At 48.1% G+C, this 14,663-nt stretch overlaps 1 protein-coding gene across 4 annotated transcripts in view; it reads left to right on the plus strand.

The window, feature by feature from the left end:
- The first annotated feature begins 872 nt into the window (after window positions 1–872).
- LOC122565149 (serine/threonine-protein kinase WNK3-like) overlaps window positions 873–14,663 on the plus strand; it is a 44,643-nt gene continuing 30,852 nt past the window's right edge. Inside the window, exons 1-3 of one of the 4 annotated variants that reach the window (XM_043720828.1) lie at window positions 874–1,623; window positions 2,066–2,584; window positions 13,675–14,460. In XM_043720828.1, the coding sequence (XP_043576763.1) occupies window positions 13,939–14,460 (522 nt within the window). In that variant the 5' untranslated portion in view covers window positions 874–1,623; window positions 2,066–2,584; window positions 13,675–13,938. Of the gene's footprint in view, window positions 2,585–4,100; window positions 4,226–13,674; window positions 14,461–14,663 lie in introns of those variants that run through there. The other 3 variants (XM_043720827.1, XM_043720830.1, XM_043720829.1) reach the window with 3 other exon arrangements.

Genomic DNA, 14,663 nt, shown 5'->3' on the forward strand with positions numbered 1-14,663 from the left:
TGGAACAATTGCAACATCTAAAAGGCATCTGGATGGGTGTATGAACAGGGAGGGTTTAGTGGGATATGGGCCAAATGCTGGCAAATGGGACTAGATTAGTTTATGATATCTGGGCCAGCAGGGGCGAGTTGGGCCCAATGGTCTGTTGCAGTGGGTGGGTGGGGGCACCTGAGCCATCCAGATGACCAGGCTGCTGACCTCTGCCCTCTCCGGGGCCAGACGGCCCCTGATTGGCCCGGGCGTGCGGCTGCGCGCTGGCCGCCCGCCGATTGGACGCGGCGCGCGCAGCCTGCCGGGAATTGTAGTTCCCATCCTCACCGAACGCGGGAGGTCACAGTGGGTCAGGCAGCAGCCACAGAGAGGAATCAAACAAACGTTTCCAATCTCCATTAGAGCTGAAGTAAAGTTTGGAGGGGGCAGCATTTACTCTTTGGTTGTGGGAGGGAGAGGGGAACGAAGGATGTTGGTACTTCAGATTCAGTGATGCCTGTCGGGTGCATTCAAACGCGCGCAGGCGCTCTCGACTCCTCGCAAACCCGTTGAAAAGGCAGCGCGCAGGCGTACTACGTCGATTTGAGCCGGCCGACGGCGGGGCGCAAGCGCCCTAGGTTCATTCGTGTCTGCTGCCGGGACGGCGCAGGCGCTCTGAATTCATCGCCCGCCGCGCTCTCGACCCATTCGAAAAAGCAGCCGGCAGCGCGCAGGCGGACTTACTTCCCCCAGTCGGCGGGTCACGCCGGCACCCGCGCAGGCGTGTCACGCCGCCGCCGCCGCCGCCGCCAACCGGCCGACGTCCGCCTCGTCGCCCGGCGCACCCGCGATAAACGCGCAAGCGCCGAGGCCCGCCTCCGACGCGACCGCCGGGTGTGCGCAGTCGCAGCGCCTCCCGTCGGCGTTGACCGCCGTGGCTGCGCAGGCGCGCGTGGCTGTTTCGGCTCGAGCGCGCAGACGGCGGGCGGAGGAGAGGAGAAGAGGAGTCCTGTGTCACCCCTCCAACCGCTTCAAATAATAAAAGAGAAAGAAAACAAAAAAAAAAGAAACAGAAAGTGAGGGGGCGGGGGGTTGAAATAGTGAAAAAAGCACCTCTTTTATTTCGACGCTTCTTGATAGTTTCCCCCCCCCCCATTGGGGTTGAGTGAGGGTCCCTGTGTCGAAGGCCCTTGGTGTTGTTGTTGTAGGAGCTGCCTTTCCTCCCTTTTATCTTTTGGAAGGCAATATCGAACCTTAATTAATCTTTATCTTTAATCCCCTCTCTCTTTTTATTTGTTTTATTCAGTTATGAGGGTGTTTTGTCTTTACCAGGAAGCAGAGGGATCTCTGACCCACCCCTTTCCAGTTTCTCTCCCTTCCTCCTTTTAAATTATTCTCAATCTATCTCCATTAATATTTTAATTTATCTCTCCCCTCTCTTTTCTTGTTACCTAAGTCTCTTTTTCCCCCCACCACCACCACCACCACCCTGCTCTGTTTACGCCCTTCAAGCCCCAACCCCACCAAAAAACTCATGAAGCTCGAGATCCCTGATGAAGAGCGACTAAATCTTCCATTTCTTTTCGTCAGTTCTTTTTAAACAGCGTCTTGATCTCCCCTCTATTGTCATTAAACTTTCCAGAAGACATGAAGGTAAAAGCTCTGAGGAGGAGGGTGTCAGTTGTGTTGAATTCTTTCATTTTATTGTGATTTGCATCCTTATACTCTTTTTTTTTTAAAAAGTAATTTTTTGCCCTCCCTTTTCTTTTCAAAATCTTCTCGGAGAACTGGAGGAAAAAGGCTCTGTGGAAGAGGTAGACAGAGTAAAGCTTCTTCCTCCTTTAAATTCTTCTATATTTGTTTTCATCAGTGTCCTTACTTATCTGTTGTTCCACTTTTTACTGAAAAAGCTATCTTTTATTGAGATTTTCACCTCTTTCCTGCTTCACTCTTCACTCTCTCCTTTTTTTCAGCCCTTTAGTTAGAAATCTTCTGGGACAAATGAAAGCAAAATCTCCAAGGAGGTAGAAGGAGTTAATTTTCTTAAGTTCTTTATTTTTTGCTTTTTTAAAGAGCCTTTCTTTCCACTGTTTAGACATCTTAAAGAAGCTTCTGGGACAAGTGAAGGAAAGAACTTTGAGGAGTAAGGAGAAGGAGTACACGTTCTTAAATTTTGTTGTGCGTGTGTGACATCTTTCTTTCCCACCCCTGTCTTATTTCTTTTTCCAACCCTTTTTCCCCTGAGAGAATTTTTCAATAAAAGGATCCTCCCAGAACAAATGAAGGATAAAGCTCCAATGGGAGAGAGGGAGTAAACAGTCCTTAAGATAATTTTGTTCTGTGATTCCCACCCCCACGTTTTGCAACTGAAGGAAAGCTGCTTATTTTTTATTTTAAGTCCTTGGAGAAAGTTGCAGGACAGCAAAAGCTCTGAGAATAGGCCTTTTGTTAATTTTGTTTTTTTTATAACGCCCTACAAATTTCTGCACCCCCATTCATCATTGTGCCCCTCTGCTTAAAACAAACTCCCCGCCTGCCAAGGATGGATTGTGACTGTGGATCCTGGGCTGTTTTGCGACCTCTCCTTCACTGTGTGTGTGCCTTCTCTTATTTAGTAAGTAAAACGAAAGAGGAATAAGAACAAAAAAAATTCCAAGTCTCTGATTTAAAAAAAAAGATCCAATCATGATTTTTGTTAGTATTGGGGATTTTGCTGCATGTGTTTTGTTGCATTGGCTGTGAACCTTGCTCTTTTAATGTTTTATATTTTCTGTTTTCTTGGAACCTTGTGGATCATTACAATATGTGTTGCAAATGTGTGAGTATAAGTTTACATTTAACTGAGAAATGTTTTGTATATAAGGGTACAAATGTATTGGAGGGAGTGATATGCAGTGTGAATGTACATTTCTCTCAGCTGTTCATTAAGCTAATGTACGTTTGTGGATAATATTGCGAATTTTGAATGCAGAAGAATGTTTTTGGTTTGAGTTCAGTGTTGCTGGGAATAGAAGATTTGCGTCATAAAAATAGACTGGAACTTTTTTCACTGGCGTGCAGGAGGTTGAGGGGTGACCTTATTGACGTTTATAAAATCACGAGGGGAATAGATAAGGGTCTTTAGGGCAGGGAAGTTCAAAACTTGGGGGTGGGGGGGTGTATTTTTAAGTTGAGGTGAAAGTTTTAAAATGGATAAGAAGGATAACTTTTTTAAGCAGTGTGGAATGAACTGCCAGAGAAAGTGGTGGATGCAGGTACATTTGCAACGTTTGAAAGATATTTGGGTAAGTACATGAGTAGGAAACGTTTGGAGGGATACAGGCAAAGCGCAGACAGGTGGCACTAATTTATTTTGGGAATGTGGTGGGCATAGACTGACAATTGGGACTAGATTAATTTAGGATATCTGGTCAGCATGGATGAGTTGGACCGAAGGGACTGTTATTGTGCTGTACAGCACAGCTCTATGACTGGTTGGACTGAAGAGTCAGTTTCCATACTATATGACTCTATGACTCAATGTCCGATATTTTATTTGCCTAAGTTTAGTGTTGGAGATTCATATGGATGTTCTGTGGTGTGGAGGTTTACCTTGACGTTGTGTTTGTGTACCTGTTATGTTGGTTGAAAATGACTGGAAAAAATTGACTTGGCGGCTGACCAGTTACGCTTCTCCTCTTTGCTTGGCCGGTGTGTCTTTTGTTTTCTTGTTATTTGGAAAGTTGCGTCTTGGCTGTGGAGGTGGAGTTTTGTTTTCGGGCTGATGGTAGTTTGCAAGTACAGTGTGCCTCTGCTTGAGTTTCTGACACTAAAAAGCCACGGGTGTGGGTTGTGTGTGTGTAAAACTCAGCGACGTGTCAGGATCTGGGATTTTGTTTGCTGAATGGGCTTTGCTATCTATCGAGGGTAGGTATGCACCTGCAGGCATTGAGTGCATATGGCAATTCAGGTTTTGGGATGGGGCTGCTCATGTCAGGCACCTGGCCTGAGATCTGGTCCTCGAACTTTACTGTTCGGAGCCCCACCTGCCCGTCCCTTCTGAAAGTAGATGACACACAGTCTCTGCTTTGTCAGTCTTTTAAAATTCCCTTCCCCCCCCCCACCTCCACTTCCTCCTGTGGCTTTCTAGATCACAAGCAGCTGTGATGTAGTGCTGGGACTTGGTGAAACCTGTGAATGATTGAGCGTGCTGCAGCTTGTATCCCTCGCGATGGACACTGCTTGGACATGGACTGCCTCTGCAAGGGTAGTTGAGGTGGGTGTTACATGATACAGTAAAATCTGCATTGCCTCCCCCTCCTTCACCTCTGTCTATTTTCAGCCTTTTTACTGCTTGGCAGTTCCTGCTTTCCTTGCCAAATTGCTTGTGATTAAATGTTTGGGTGCCCCAAGTGGCAAAGTTCTGCAAACCAAATGGTGGGCGCAAGGAGCTTTGGATTACAACAGGTGTGATGGTGCTAACCAGGGTGTCTCCTTGTTTCAGAAACTTTGGATTGTGTCGTGTATAACAAAGACTTTTGGCGGGGGGGGGGGGGGGCGCGGGGGAGCGGTCTCTCTCCTCTGTTTTCAGTTTTACTTAAGGTACAACATGGTAGCTTGTAGCTACCACATGACATATCTGGACAGATCAGGAAGGAATGGAAATAAGATATCCTCGTGTGTGTGTGTGGAGGGGGAGGTGCGTGGAGTTGGTGATGGATTGTGGAAGCTGGTCATCTGCTGGATACAATCGGTTGTACTTTGGTTTGAGGAAAAGTCACTGTGGATAAGACGGAAGCCCCAGCTCTGCATCATGCACCCCCCCATTAACACACAGTCACAACTTTCTAATGCCCGTGTGAAATGGTTTGGGGTGTGCAAGTTCTTTGAAGGTCCCATGGCCAGTTCTTATATTGTGGTAACCTTCTGTTTTTGTGTGAGGGTGATGTCTTTATTTTTCTGATAGTGTTTGCCGTTCCCTAATCCCAACCTCTCTTTTCCTCCATGCTGCAAAGCCATGACTCATTTCTCTCAGCCAAGGCTGGGAAGGGGGTGCAGGTGCATTCCTCAAGCGCCCATTATTGTGGCTGTAGCTCGGAGATGCTAGGTGCCTGCTGGCTAATTGACTGGATCGGGCATCATAGTTTTGTCCTGCCCTGCCTCTCTTTTACCCGCCTCTTGCCATTCCGGAGGTCATGCCATTCCGGAGGTAGCTGTGGAATCGAGCCTTAGTCCAGCCAATGAGTGTTCCTTTTGGCACCTCTCCTCCTCCAATCTGCCCCTGCTTTTGGGACTTGTGTGATATGTTGAGTGCAATTGCATAGAATCATAGTGTCTTACAGCACCAAGTGGAGGCTGTTTTGACTTCATATCTTGGTCCTCCTCAGTTTAGATGCATTCCCCAGTCTTTTCCCAAGCACTCTGTACATTCTCTTCACTGACTCGTCCCGAGACCAGGGTGGGCCATGCTGGCCTCTGGACAAGTGCCATTCAGCTGTTTGTATCTCCCCCATTAGAGTGTGCAGTACTGACTGCTGGTAATGTCCCTTCAGGGGGAGCGTATCTCACTGCACAGTTCCAGTGCTGTTTTACGGAAGAGATTGTGACTGCTTTCAAACTCACCAAGGGAGTCCGTGGTGACAGTGATCATAGAATCCTTACAGTGCAGGTGGAAGCTGTTCGGCCCATCAAGTCTGCACTGACCCACTGAAGAGCATCCCACTCACCCTACCCCTGTAACCCTGCATTTCCCATGGCCAAACCACCTTGTCTGCACATCCCTGAACACTATAGAGCAATTTAACATGACCAGTCCACCCAACCTGCACAGGTTTGGACTGTGGGAGGAAACCAACACAGACACAGGAAAGAACGTGCAATCTTCTCCACAGACAGTCGCCCAAGGATGGAATCGAGCCTGGATTCCTGCTGCTGTGAGGCAGCAGTGCTAACCATTTTCCCCGCATTGGAAGACACCGTTGCCCAGCTCTTTGGTCCTCCCGGAGCCAGGCTGACTCTGTTATTTCAGCTTGAGGTGGTCGCTCTGACCTGTTCATCCACCCGTGCTTTGAGAAAGCAGGAGAGCCCTCCAGCTGGGAGAGTTCCGAGCTTCTACCCCTACTCTGTCTTGCTTCAATGCTCGGATCCCCAGGCACGGTCATGCAGTGCTGCAGGGGGTGTTTGCTTCAGAGGCCAGAGTGATTTCAATGGCCCTAAAGTGCTGGATAAGTTAGAGACCAAAACAAAAACTGCAAATGCTGGAATCCAAGGTAGACGAGCAGGAAGCTGGAAGAACACAGCAAGTCAGGCAGCATTAGGAGGTGGAGAAGTCAACATTTCAGGTGTAACCCTTCAGGACTGGGGGTGGGGGAGGGGGAGCTGCAAAACCTGCTGGCACACCTCTATCTCACCTCCATCCAGGGTCCCAAGCAGTCCTTCCAGGTGAGACAGAGATTTCCCTGCATCTCCTCCAACCAAATTTACTGCATCCGGTGCTCCCAGTGTGATCTTCTCTACATTGGTGAGACCAAATGTAATCTCAGGGCAGGTTTCACCGAGTGTCTCAGCTGTGCCTGCCCGTTTAATTCCCTTTCCCATCACGTTTCCGACACAACTATCCTCTGTCTCCTCCGTTGCCACACGAAACAGACTGCAAATTGGAGGAACAGCACCTCATCTTCTGCCTGCGCAGCCTACGGCCTGGAGGACTCAACATTGAGTTCTTCAATTTCAAATAACCTTCACTTCCCATCCCCCGGCTCCTTTTACAGCTCCCCCCTTCCATTCCTCTGACTGATCCTTCCAGCAACTGACCAGATTAATTCCTCCCATTGACCAACCAGATCATATCCTCTACCTATCACTACCTCACCATTCATCCTTCTCCCCCACAACACCCCCTTTATCTGCAGCTCCCCTTACCTCCACCCCTCAGTCCTGAAGAAAGGTTATACCCAAAATGTTGACTTCTCCACCTTCTGATGCTTTCTGCCTTGCTGTGATCTTCCAGCCTCCTGCTTGTCCATCTGAAGCACTGTGTAGGCTGCAAAAGGACTGATTGTTTGAGACCTGCGTCATGATTTAGCTGCTTTGTGCTTCCTTCTTGCTGAAACGCTAGTCATATTTTTAAAAAAAAAACAAGGACTTGGCTCAGCACTTCCTTGGCCATCTGGAGTGAAGAGTGAGCTGGAAATGTGTTGCTGGAAAAGCGCAGCAGGTCAGGCAGCATCCAGGAACAGGAGAATCGACGTTTCGGGCATAAGCCCTTCTTCAGGAAGGGCTTGTGCCCGAAACGTCGATTCTCCTGTTCCCTGGATGCTGCCTGACCTGCTGCGCTTTTCCAGCAACACATTTCCAGCTCTGATCTCCAGCATCTGCAGACGTCACTTTCTCCTGGAGTGAAAAGTGAGTCTGGGAGTCTTGCATTGCCCTGAAGAGAGGCCAGTTGCCGAGAGGAATGCAGATGCAGGTGCTTGGGAGACTTCTGGTGACAGTGACCGGCTTTATGTCAGGGCAGTTTGCTCACTGATGCCCCAGGGGTTTGTAGTTTAGGGTTTGTGTGCCCCACTTGGCGAGTGAGGGAATTGAGTTGGTTGTGAGAGTTTTGGAGCAGTGCTCTCTTGTCTCCTCTCTGGTGGGGATGTGATGCTCCTCCTCACTTCAGTGTCGTTTGTTCTGTCTATCCATCAGATTTTGCCTGTTCTTTCCCCTCTTTTGACTCCTCACCCAACCCACCTTTTGCCACTCATTCCCCTCTCCCCTCCTCTCTCTTGATTCATCACCACCTCCGACCAGGGTCGTGGCCTCCTGCTGAGGTCAGGTGTCTTTCATCAGCCCATATCTTTGCCCTTGCTGTGATGGACATAGATGGCTATTCCTGTGTGTGACGGCGTAGGAGGCGGCCATTCGGCCCCTCAAACTCAATACTCCGTTCGATAAGATTGCGTCTCAATGATCTCGACACCTTTCGCTCAGCATCTTCAATAGAGAAATCTGCCAGTCTCTGCTGGATGAACTCATTACTTCCGCCTCACAATGCACAGCAGCATTCCATTTATCTGCCTAATTGCCTGCTCTACATGCATGCTAGCTTTGTGGTTCACAGAACGTGACCATGGACTGTCTCCACGACTGGAGCTGTTCCCAAGCACCAGCTGTCTGAAGGGAGAGATAGAGATTCCAGTTTCCTCCGCGCACGCGCACTTGCTGTACTGTGTATACAATGTGTTGGATTTTTGGGGTGGAACTGCCAGCACTGGGTTGGTTGCTGTGCAAAATAGGCCAGACAGACTCCAGGGGAAAGCCTTTCATTTGGGAGGTGAGCGATGGTATCATCTTTAATGGGATAATTCAGTACGGAAGAGGCCATTCAGCCCATCAAAATTGGATGACCAAAAAAGGTGCTACCAGAGCAAACTTAAATTCCGGTCGCTGCTGTGGTGGGATTGAAACCCATATCCCAACAACATGGGTCACATCCAGTGACATATGAACTTAGGAACAGGCCCCTTGAACCTGTTCCACCATTCGTTGGGATTGTGGCTGGACTGTGGCCTAATTCCATAGACAAGCCTTTGGCCCATACCCATTAATATCTTTGCTAAACACAATTTTATTCCTCTCAGATTTAAAATTAACTGATCCAGGATTCACTGGTATTTGTGAATTCCAAGCATCTACCACCCTTGGTGTAATTCCGCCACTACATCACTTTCTTGACTTAAAGTTTGACTTTGTCCAGCTACAGTATCTTGTTTAGTATCAACAGGGCTGATAGCATTGAACCTGTTGCTGACGGGGGAGTGGCCGTTGAAGTGCCCATTGACGTAGAAACTTGAATACTTGGAAAAGGAAGTACTTGTTTGAAAAGGTCTGGGAAATGAAATGAGAGCAGGGAGAGCTGTGATTGTGTGAGAGCGGCAGACAGAGAGAAGGCAAGTTTAGGACTGGTGTGGATTCGATGGGCTGAATGGCCTCCTCCATAGTTGGACTGAGTAAAAGGAAGTGGTTCCTGCCACTGCCACTTCCTCCTCGATATAGAGCTGTCTGATGTATCAGGACTGAAACTGCTAGTTGTGCAATCCAATTAGATTCCCTGTCTGGAGTCAAGTCATTTAGAAATTAGCTCTCTCTTGTGAATGCATTAATTTAGTGCTTTGCAAACAGGCTGTATCTTCTTGTCTCGCTTCTCCCATTACTGTCTCAGATTATTAAAATATGGTTAAGATAACAGGAATTTATCTAACATAATGCGGCACGTTGGTTAGCACTGATGCCTCACAGCACTAGGGTCTCATGTTCGATTCCAGCCTTGGGCGACTGTCTGTGGAGTTTGCACATTCTCCCAGTGTCTGCGTGGGTTTCTTCCAGGTGCTCCAGTTTTCTCCCACAGTCCAAAGATGTGCAGGTTAGGTGAATTGGTCATGCTAAATTGCCCGTAGCGATAGGTGCATTAGTCAGAGGGAAATGGGTCTGGGTGGGTTACTCTTCGCAGGGTCGGTGTGGATTTGTTGGGCTGCATGGCCTGTTTCCACACTGTAGGGAATCTAATCTAATCGAATGCATGAAATGGATTTTAAACTGGAAAGACATTTTTGTTTCGTTTTGTTTTATTTGAGGGACTGAAACTAAATGTGACTGTGGATGAAGGCTGCTGTTGTAACTTTGAATGTGGGAATATGAAAGGGAGGATTTAAAAAAAAATACCTGCTGGATTCAGGGGTGTGGATTCAGGAGTGAATCATGACCCTTCCCTGGAACATCACCTTGGTTAGAAGCTTGTTGCCTTTATTGCCGGAGTCCGCTGTGCTATTCTCCATTTGAGGTTGAGATCTGTCCAGCCTTGGGCTCTCTGGTTTAGGCAATAATTCTTGATCAGTCCTGGAGGGCCAAGAATGGGTTTTATTGGTGTTAATTCAGCATTCTCCATGGCAATGCCTCTACTAATCAGAGTCCATTTATCAACCAATCAGCAATCTCCTCTCAAGCAGTCTGCGTTTAGCTTTTCCTTGAGTTTGTATTCTTGCCAAGGGTCCTGTAGAGTGCAATGCAAGAAACCCATTGGGTTCACCTCTGACCTTCGAGTGGCGATCTACCATCCTTGCCTGGTCTGGCCTACGTGCAATTCTAAGCCCACGGTGATGTGGTTGACTCTTAACTGACTGCAAAAAAGGGTCTAGCAAGATGCTCAGTTCCAGAGTCCACTGAGGCTGTGCAAAAAGAAAAGCCAGCAGCACCCACATCCCATGGAAAAATGAAAAAAAAAGCTGTAGGCAATTCGGCCCCTTGAGCCTGCTATGTCATTTGATGTGATTGTGGCTGATCCAGTTGTTCCCTCACCAAACTTGTTTGACTGCCTTGCCACTCAAGAATCTAACTACCTGAGCCTTAAAAACTTTTCCCTGGCCCTGCCTGTACTGATCTTTGTGGGGAGAGGATTCGAGGCCTTTTGACAAATGAATTTTTCCAAATCGCTGTCTTAAGAGCTCTTATTTTTAAACCGTGCTGCCCAATACTGGGTATGGGAAGCTGAAGCGCTCACCCAACCCCAATCACCCCTGACCTGTTTCAATGTGATCATATCTGCTTCTTCTAAATGCCTAACCTGATCAACGCTTCCCCGTTACGACAACCCCTTCATCCAAGGAACTGTTTCTGTATAATTCACTTGTGGGATGAGTGTCGCTGGCTGGCTGGTATTTATTGTCCGTTCAATGTTGCACTCAGAGACTTTGTAACAATTGGTACAACTGTGGGGCTTGCTTGGCCATTACAGAGGGCAATTGAGAGTCAGCCACATTGCTGTAGATCTGAAGTCACATGCAGGCCAGACCAGGTGAGGATGGCAGATTTCCTTCCCTGAAGGACATGAGTGAATCAGATGGGTTTTCCAACAATTGACATGGTCATCAGTGTATTCTTAATTTCATTTTTTAAAAATTGAATTCAAACTCCTCCATGGCAGAATTCGAACCCATGTCCCCACAACATTAGCTGAGTCTCTGCATGAATAATCTAGCCAAGATACCTGTATATCCTCAAAGTAAAGTGAGCAAAACTGTATGCAGTCCTCCCATGTGGTCCAAAAGGCCCTGTGTATTTGCAGCAGCAGTTCCTACTTTTATACTCTGTGCCTTTTGCAATAAATGACAACATTCCCTTTGCCTCCCTAATCATTGGTTGCACCTTGCTAGTTGTGATTCACGTAATGTGGTATGTGTGGTGGAGTACTTGCCTGCACCTGTTGCTCTGCACCAGCCACCTGCTACGCCCCGACCTGTGAGCCAGCACGCCTCCAGAGGATGGGCCAAAATAACTGAGCGCTCGTTTAGAAAATATATACTTGGAAAAGAGAGTGAAAATTATATCTGAGGCAGAGAGATAGCATGGGGCTGGCAGGCTGACAGAAGTTGGCAAAACCTTAGGAAATCCTTCTCTCAACCTACTCGGGAGGATCCTGAGAGTGAAGGACCCTCCTCATTGGCTTATTAAGACAGAGGTAGTGAGGTACATGACTAACAATGGGAATGCAAGAGGGGATGGGCCGGAAAGTGGAATCAAGTACACAGTCCAATCAGCCATCATCTTATCAAATTGCAGAGCAAGTTAGAGGGACCAAAGGCCTTCTGTATGTGTCCCTTGAATTGACTTTCCCGCCAAGCCAGGTGGTTGACAGTGAAGGGCCACTGCGTTAGTCCATCCTCTTCGCTATCCTTGTACACTAATCACAAAAAGTTGTTTTTCAGGTGCAGCAGGTAATTAAAAAGGCAAGTGTCTGCATGGTGGCTCAGTGGTTAGCACTGCTGCCTGTAAAGTGCTAGGGACCTGGGTTCAATTCCAGCCTCTGGCGACTGTCTGTGATGGAGTTTGCAAATTTTCCCCGAGTCTGTATGGGTTTCCTCTGGGTGCTCTGGTTTCCTCCCACAGTCCAAAGATGTGCAGGTTAGATGGATTGACTGTGCTAAATTGCCCATCGTGTGCGCGTTTGGTGGATTAGCTATGGGATATGCAAGGTTATAGGGATAGAGGCGTGAATCTGGGTGGGATGCTCTTCGGAGAGTTGATGTGGAGTTTTCGGGTGGAATGGCCTGTTTCCACACTGCAGGGATTCTATGAAAAATATTGTCCTTCATTGCTAGTTCAAAAAGAGTGGGGTTATGCGACAGCTGCAGAGGTGCTGGTGAGACCACGCCTGCAGTACTGTGGACAGTTCTGGTCTCCTTACTTGAGAAAGGATGTTCTGGCCTTGGAGGAGGTGCAGAGAAGGTTCACATAGTTGATTCCAGTGTTGAGAGGGTTGGCTTAAGAGGAGAGATGGAGTAGACTGGAACTATACTCATTGGAATCTAGAAGAATGAGGGAGGAACTTAAAGAAACATAAAATCATGAAGGGAATAGCTAAGATAGAAGCAGGGCAAGTTATTTCCACTGGAGTGTGAAACTAGAACCAAGGGCCAGAGCCTCAAAATAAGGGGGAGCAGATTTCAGATTGAGTTGAGGAGGAGCTTGTTCATCCAAAGGGTTGTGAATCTGTGGAATTCCCGACCCAATGAAGCAGTTGAGACTGCCTCATTGAATGTTTTTAAGGCAAAGATAACGTTTTGAGCAGTAAAGGAATTAAGGGTTATCGTGAGTGGGCCAGTAAGTGGAGCTGAGTCCATGAAGCGATCAGCCATGACCTTATTGAATGACGGAGCAGGCTCCAGAGGCCAGATTGCCTTCTCCTGCTCCTATTTCTTATGTTTGAGCTGAGCAGTTTTCAGTTTATTTTGCTGCCTGCCTGATGGACCTACAAAGATAGGTAGAGGGCAGGTAGCATTGAGGAGGCGGGGAGGCTGCAGAAGGATTTGGACAGGTTGGGAGAGTGGCCAAAAAAGTGACAGAAGGAGTACAGTGTGGGAAAGTGTGAGGTCATGCACTTTGGTAGGAAGAATAGAGGCATAGGTTATTTTCTAAATGGGGAGAAAATTCAGAAGTCTGAAGTGCAGAGAGACTTGGAGTTCTGGTCTGGATTTTCTCAAGGTAAACTTGCGGGTTGAGTCAGTAGCTAGGCAAATATAGTGATGGCATTTATTTTGAGGGGACTTGAATATAAGAGCAGGAATGTACTTCTGAGGCTCTATAAGGTTGTGGTCAGACCACATTTGGAGTATTGTGAGCAGTTTGGACTCCATAACTTAGGAAAGATGTACTGGCCTTGGAGCGTGTTCAGTGGAGGTTCACGAGCATGGTCCCAGGAGTAAAAAGCTTAACATATGAGGAACATTTGACGACTCTGGGTTTATGCTCGATGGAGTTTAGAAGGATGAGGTGGGGGGTGGGGATCTCATTGAAACTTAGAGAATATTGAATGGCTTGGACAGTGTAGATGTTGGGAAGATGTTTCCATTAGTAAGAGAGACTAGGACCCGAGGTATAGTGTCAGAGTAAAAGGAAGAGGATTTTTAGAGTGGAGATAAAGAGAAACTACTTCAGCCAGAGAGTGGGGAATCGATGGAATTCATCGCCACAGAAGTGGAGATAGATTCTTCAGTATCAAAGAGATCAAGGGTTACAGGGAGAATGGGTTTGAGAAATGTATCAGCTGTGATTGAAAGACGGAGTGGCCTTGATGGGCTGAATTGCTTAATTTCTGCTCCTATGTCTTATGGAAGAGCTGGGCCAGGTGCTCTTAGCTGCTGTCTTTCCATCTGCCTCCCTAATGCTCTTTCCTTTTATCATTAACAGAGAATGTGGTGTCCTGTGACTGCCCGTCACCTGTTTGAAATCTGAAGAAGGAGGCTGCGCTTTTATTACTCTGAAGGGCAAACCGTGTCTGAACGTCGGTCAAGATGCCGGTGTCGAAGGTGCCAAGGAACCATTCGGCTGCCATATCTTAAATTAAAGGAACTGCTTCGGAGGTTGTCCGATTGTGACGCCAACAGGGGAGAAGGAGGTGTCTCTCTTTCTTTTGCAATCCCTGAAACTCTCTTATTTTGTTACTTTGGAGTGATGGCAACGGACCCAGGAGAGCCCTCCGGTCCGGAGGATTCCAGCAAACCGGGAGGGGTGCCCAGCAGCTCTGGGCAGGCACCCGCTGACTCTGGCTCTGGCTCTGGTTCAACCCCTGCCTCTGGCAAGATGGAGAGGGCTGGCGATGGCAGTCCCCCGGGCCTCCCGGCGCGACTGGACCGGGACGCCGAGAACCACCGCTTCGTGCGCAGGAGTGTGGAGCTGGTCGATCGAGAGCCGGTGGGAGGCCGACAGCCCGATGGCCATGCCTGCCCAAGCACCCCCGAGGGCCGGAGTGAGCTGGCAACACCCCGAGGGCCTGCCCCAGAGGGTCCCAGGGAGGTGGCCCGCGAGAGGACGGAGAAGGAGAATGAGGAGGAGGCCGAGATGAAGGCGGTCGCCACCTCTCCGGGAGGCCGCTTCCTGAAATTTGACATTGAACTCGGGCGTGGAGCCTTTAAGACCGTGTACAAGGGTTTGGATACTGAGACCTGGGTTGAGGTTGCTTGGTGCGAACTGCAGGTTAGTGCCGTGCTTCTCTGGGTTTTATTTTCTGTGCACTCTCAGCAATTGCAAATGACCTCAGCGTGCCGGCTGGTTCTGCCACAACACAGAAAGAACCTTTGAGTGGCTAAACTCATGTGGGGCAGAGACAGGAACATCACAAGTGCCCTTTTCTGTCTATTTTTAACACTTGTGGGCTTGTGTATATCTGGATAATGGGA

Source organism: Chiloscyllium plagiosum, chromosome 31 (genome assembly GCF_004010195.1).
Source record: "Chiloscyllium plagiosum isolate BGI_BamShark_2017 chromosome 31, ASM401019v2, whole genome shotgun sequence".
Classification (NCBI taxonomy): Eukaryota; Metazoa; Chordata; class Chondrichthyes; order Orectolobiformes; family Hemiscylliidae; genus Chiloscyllium; species Chiloscyllium plagiosum.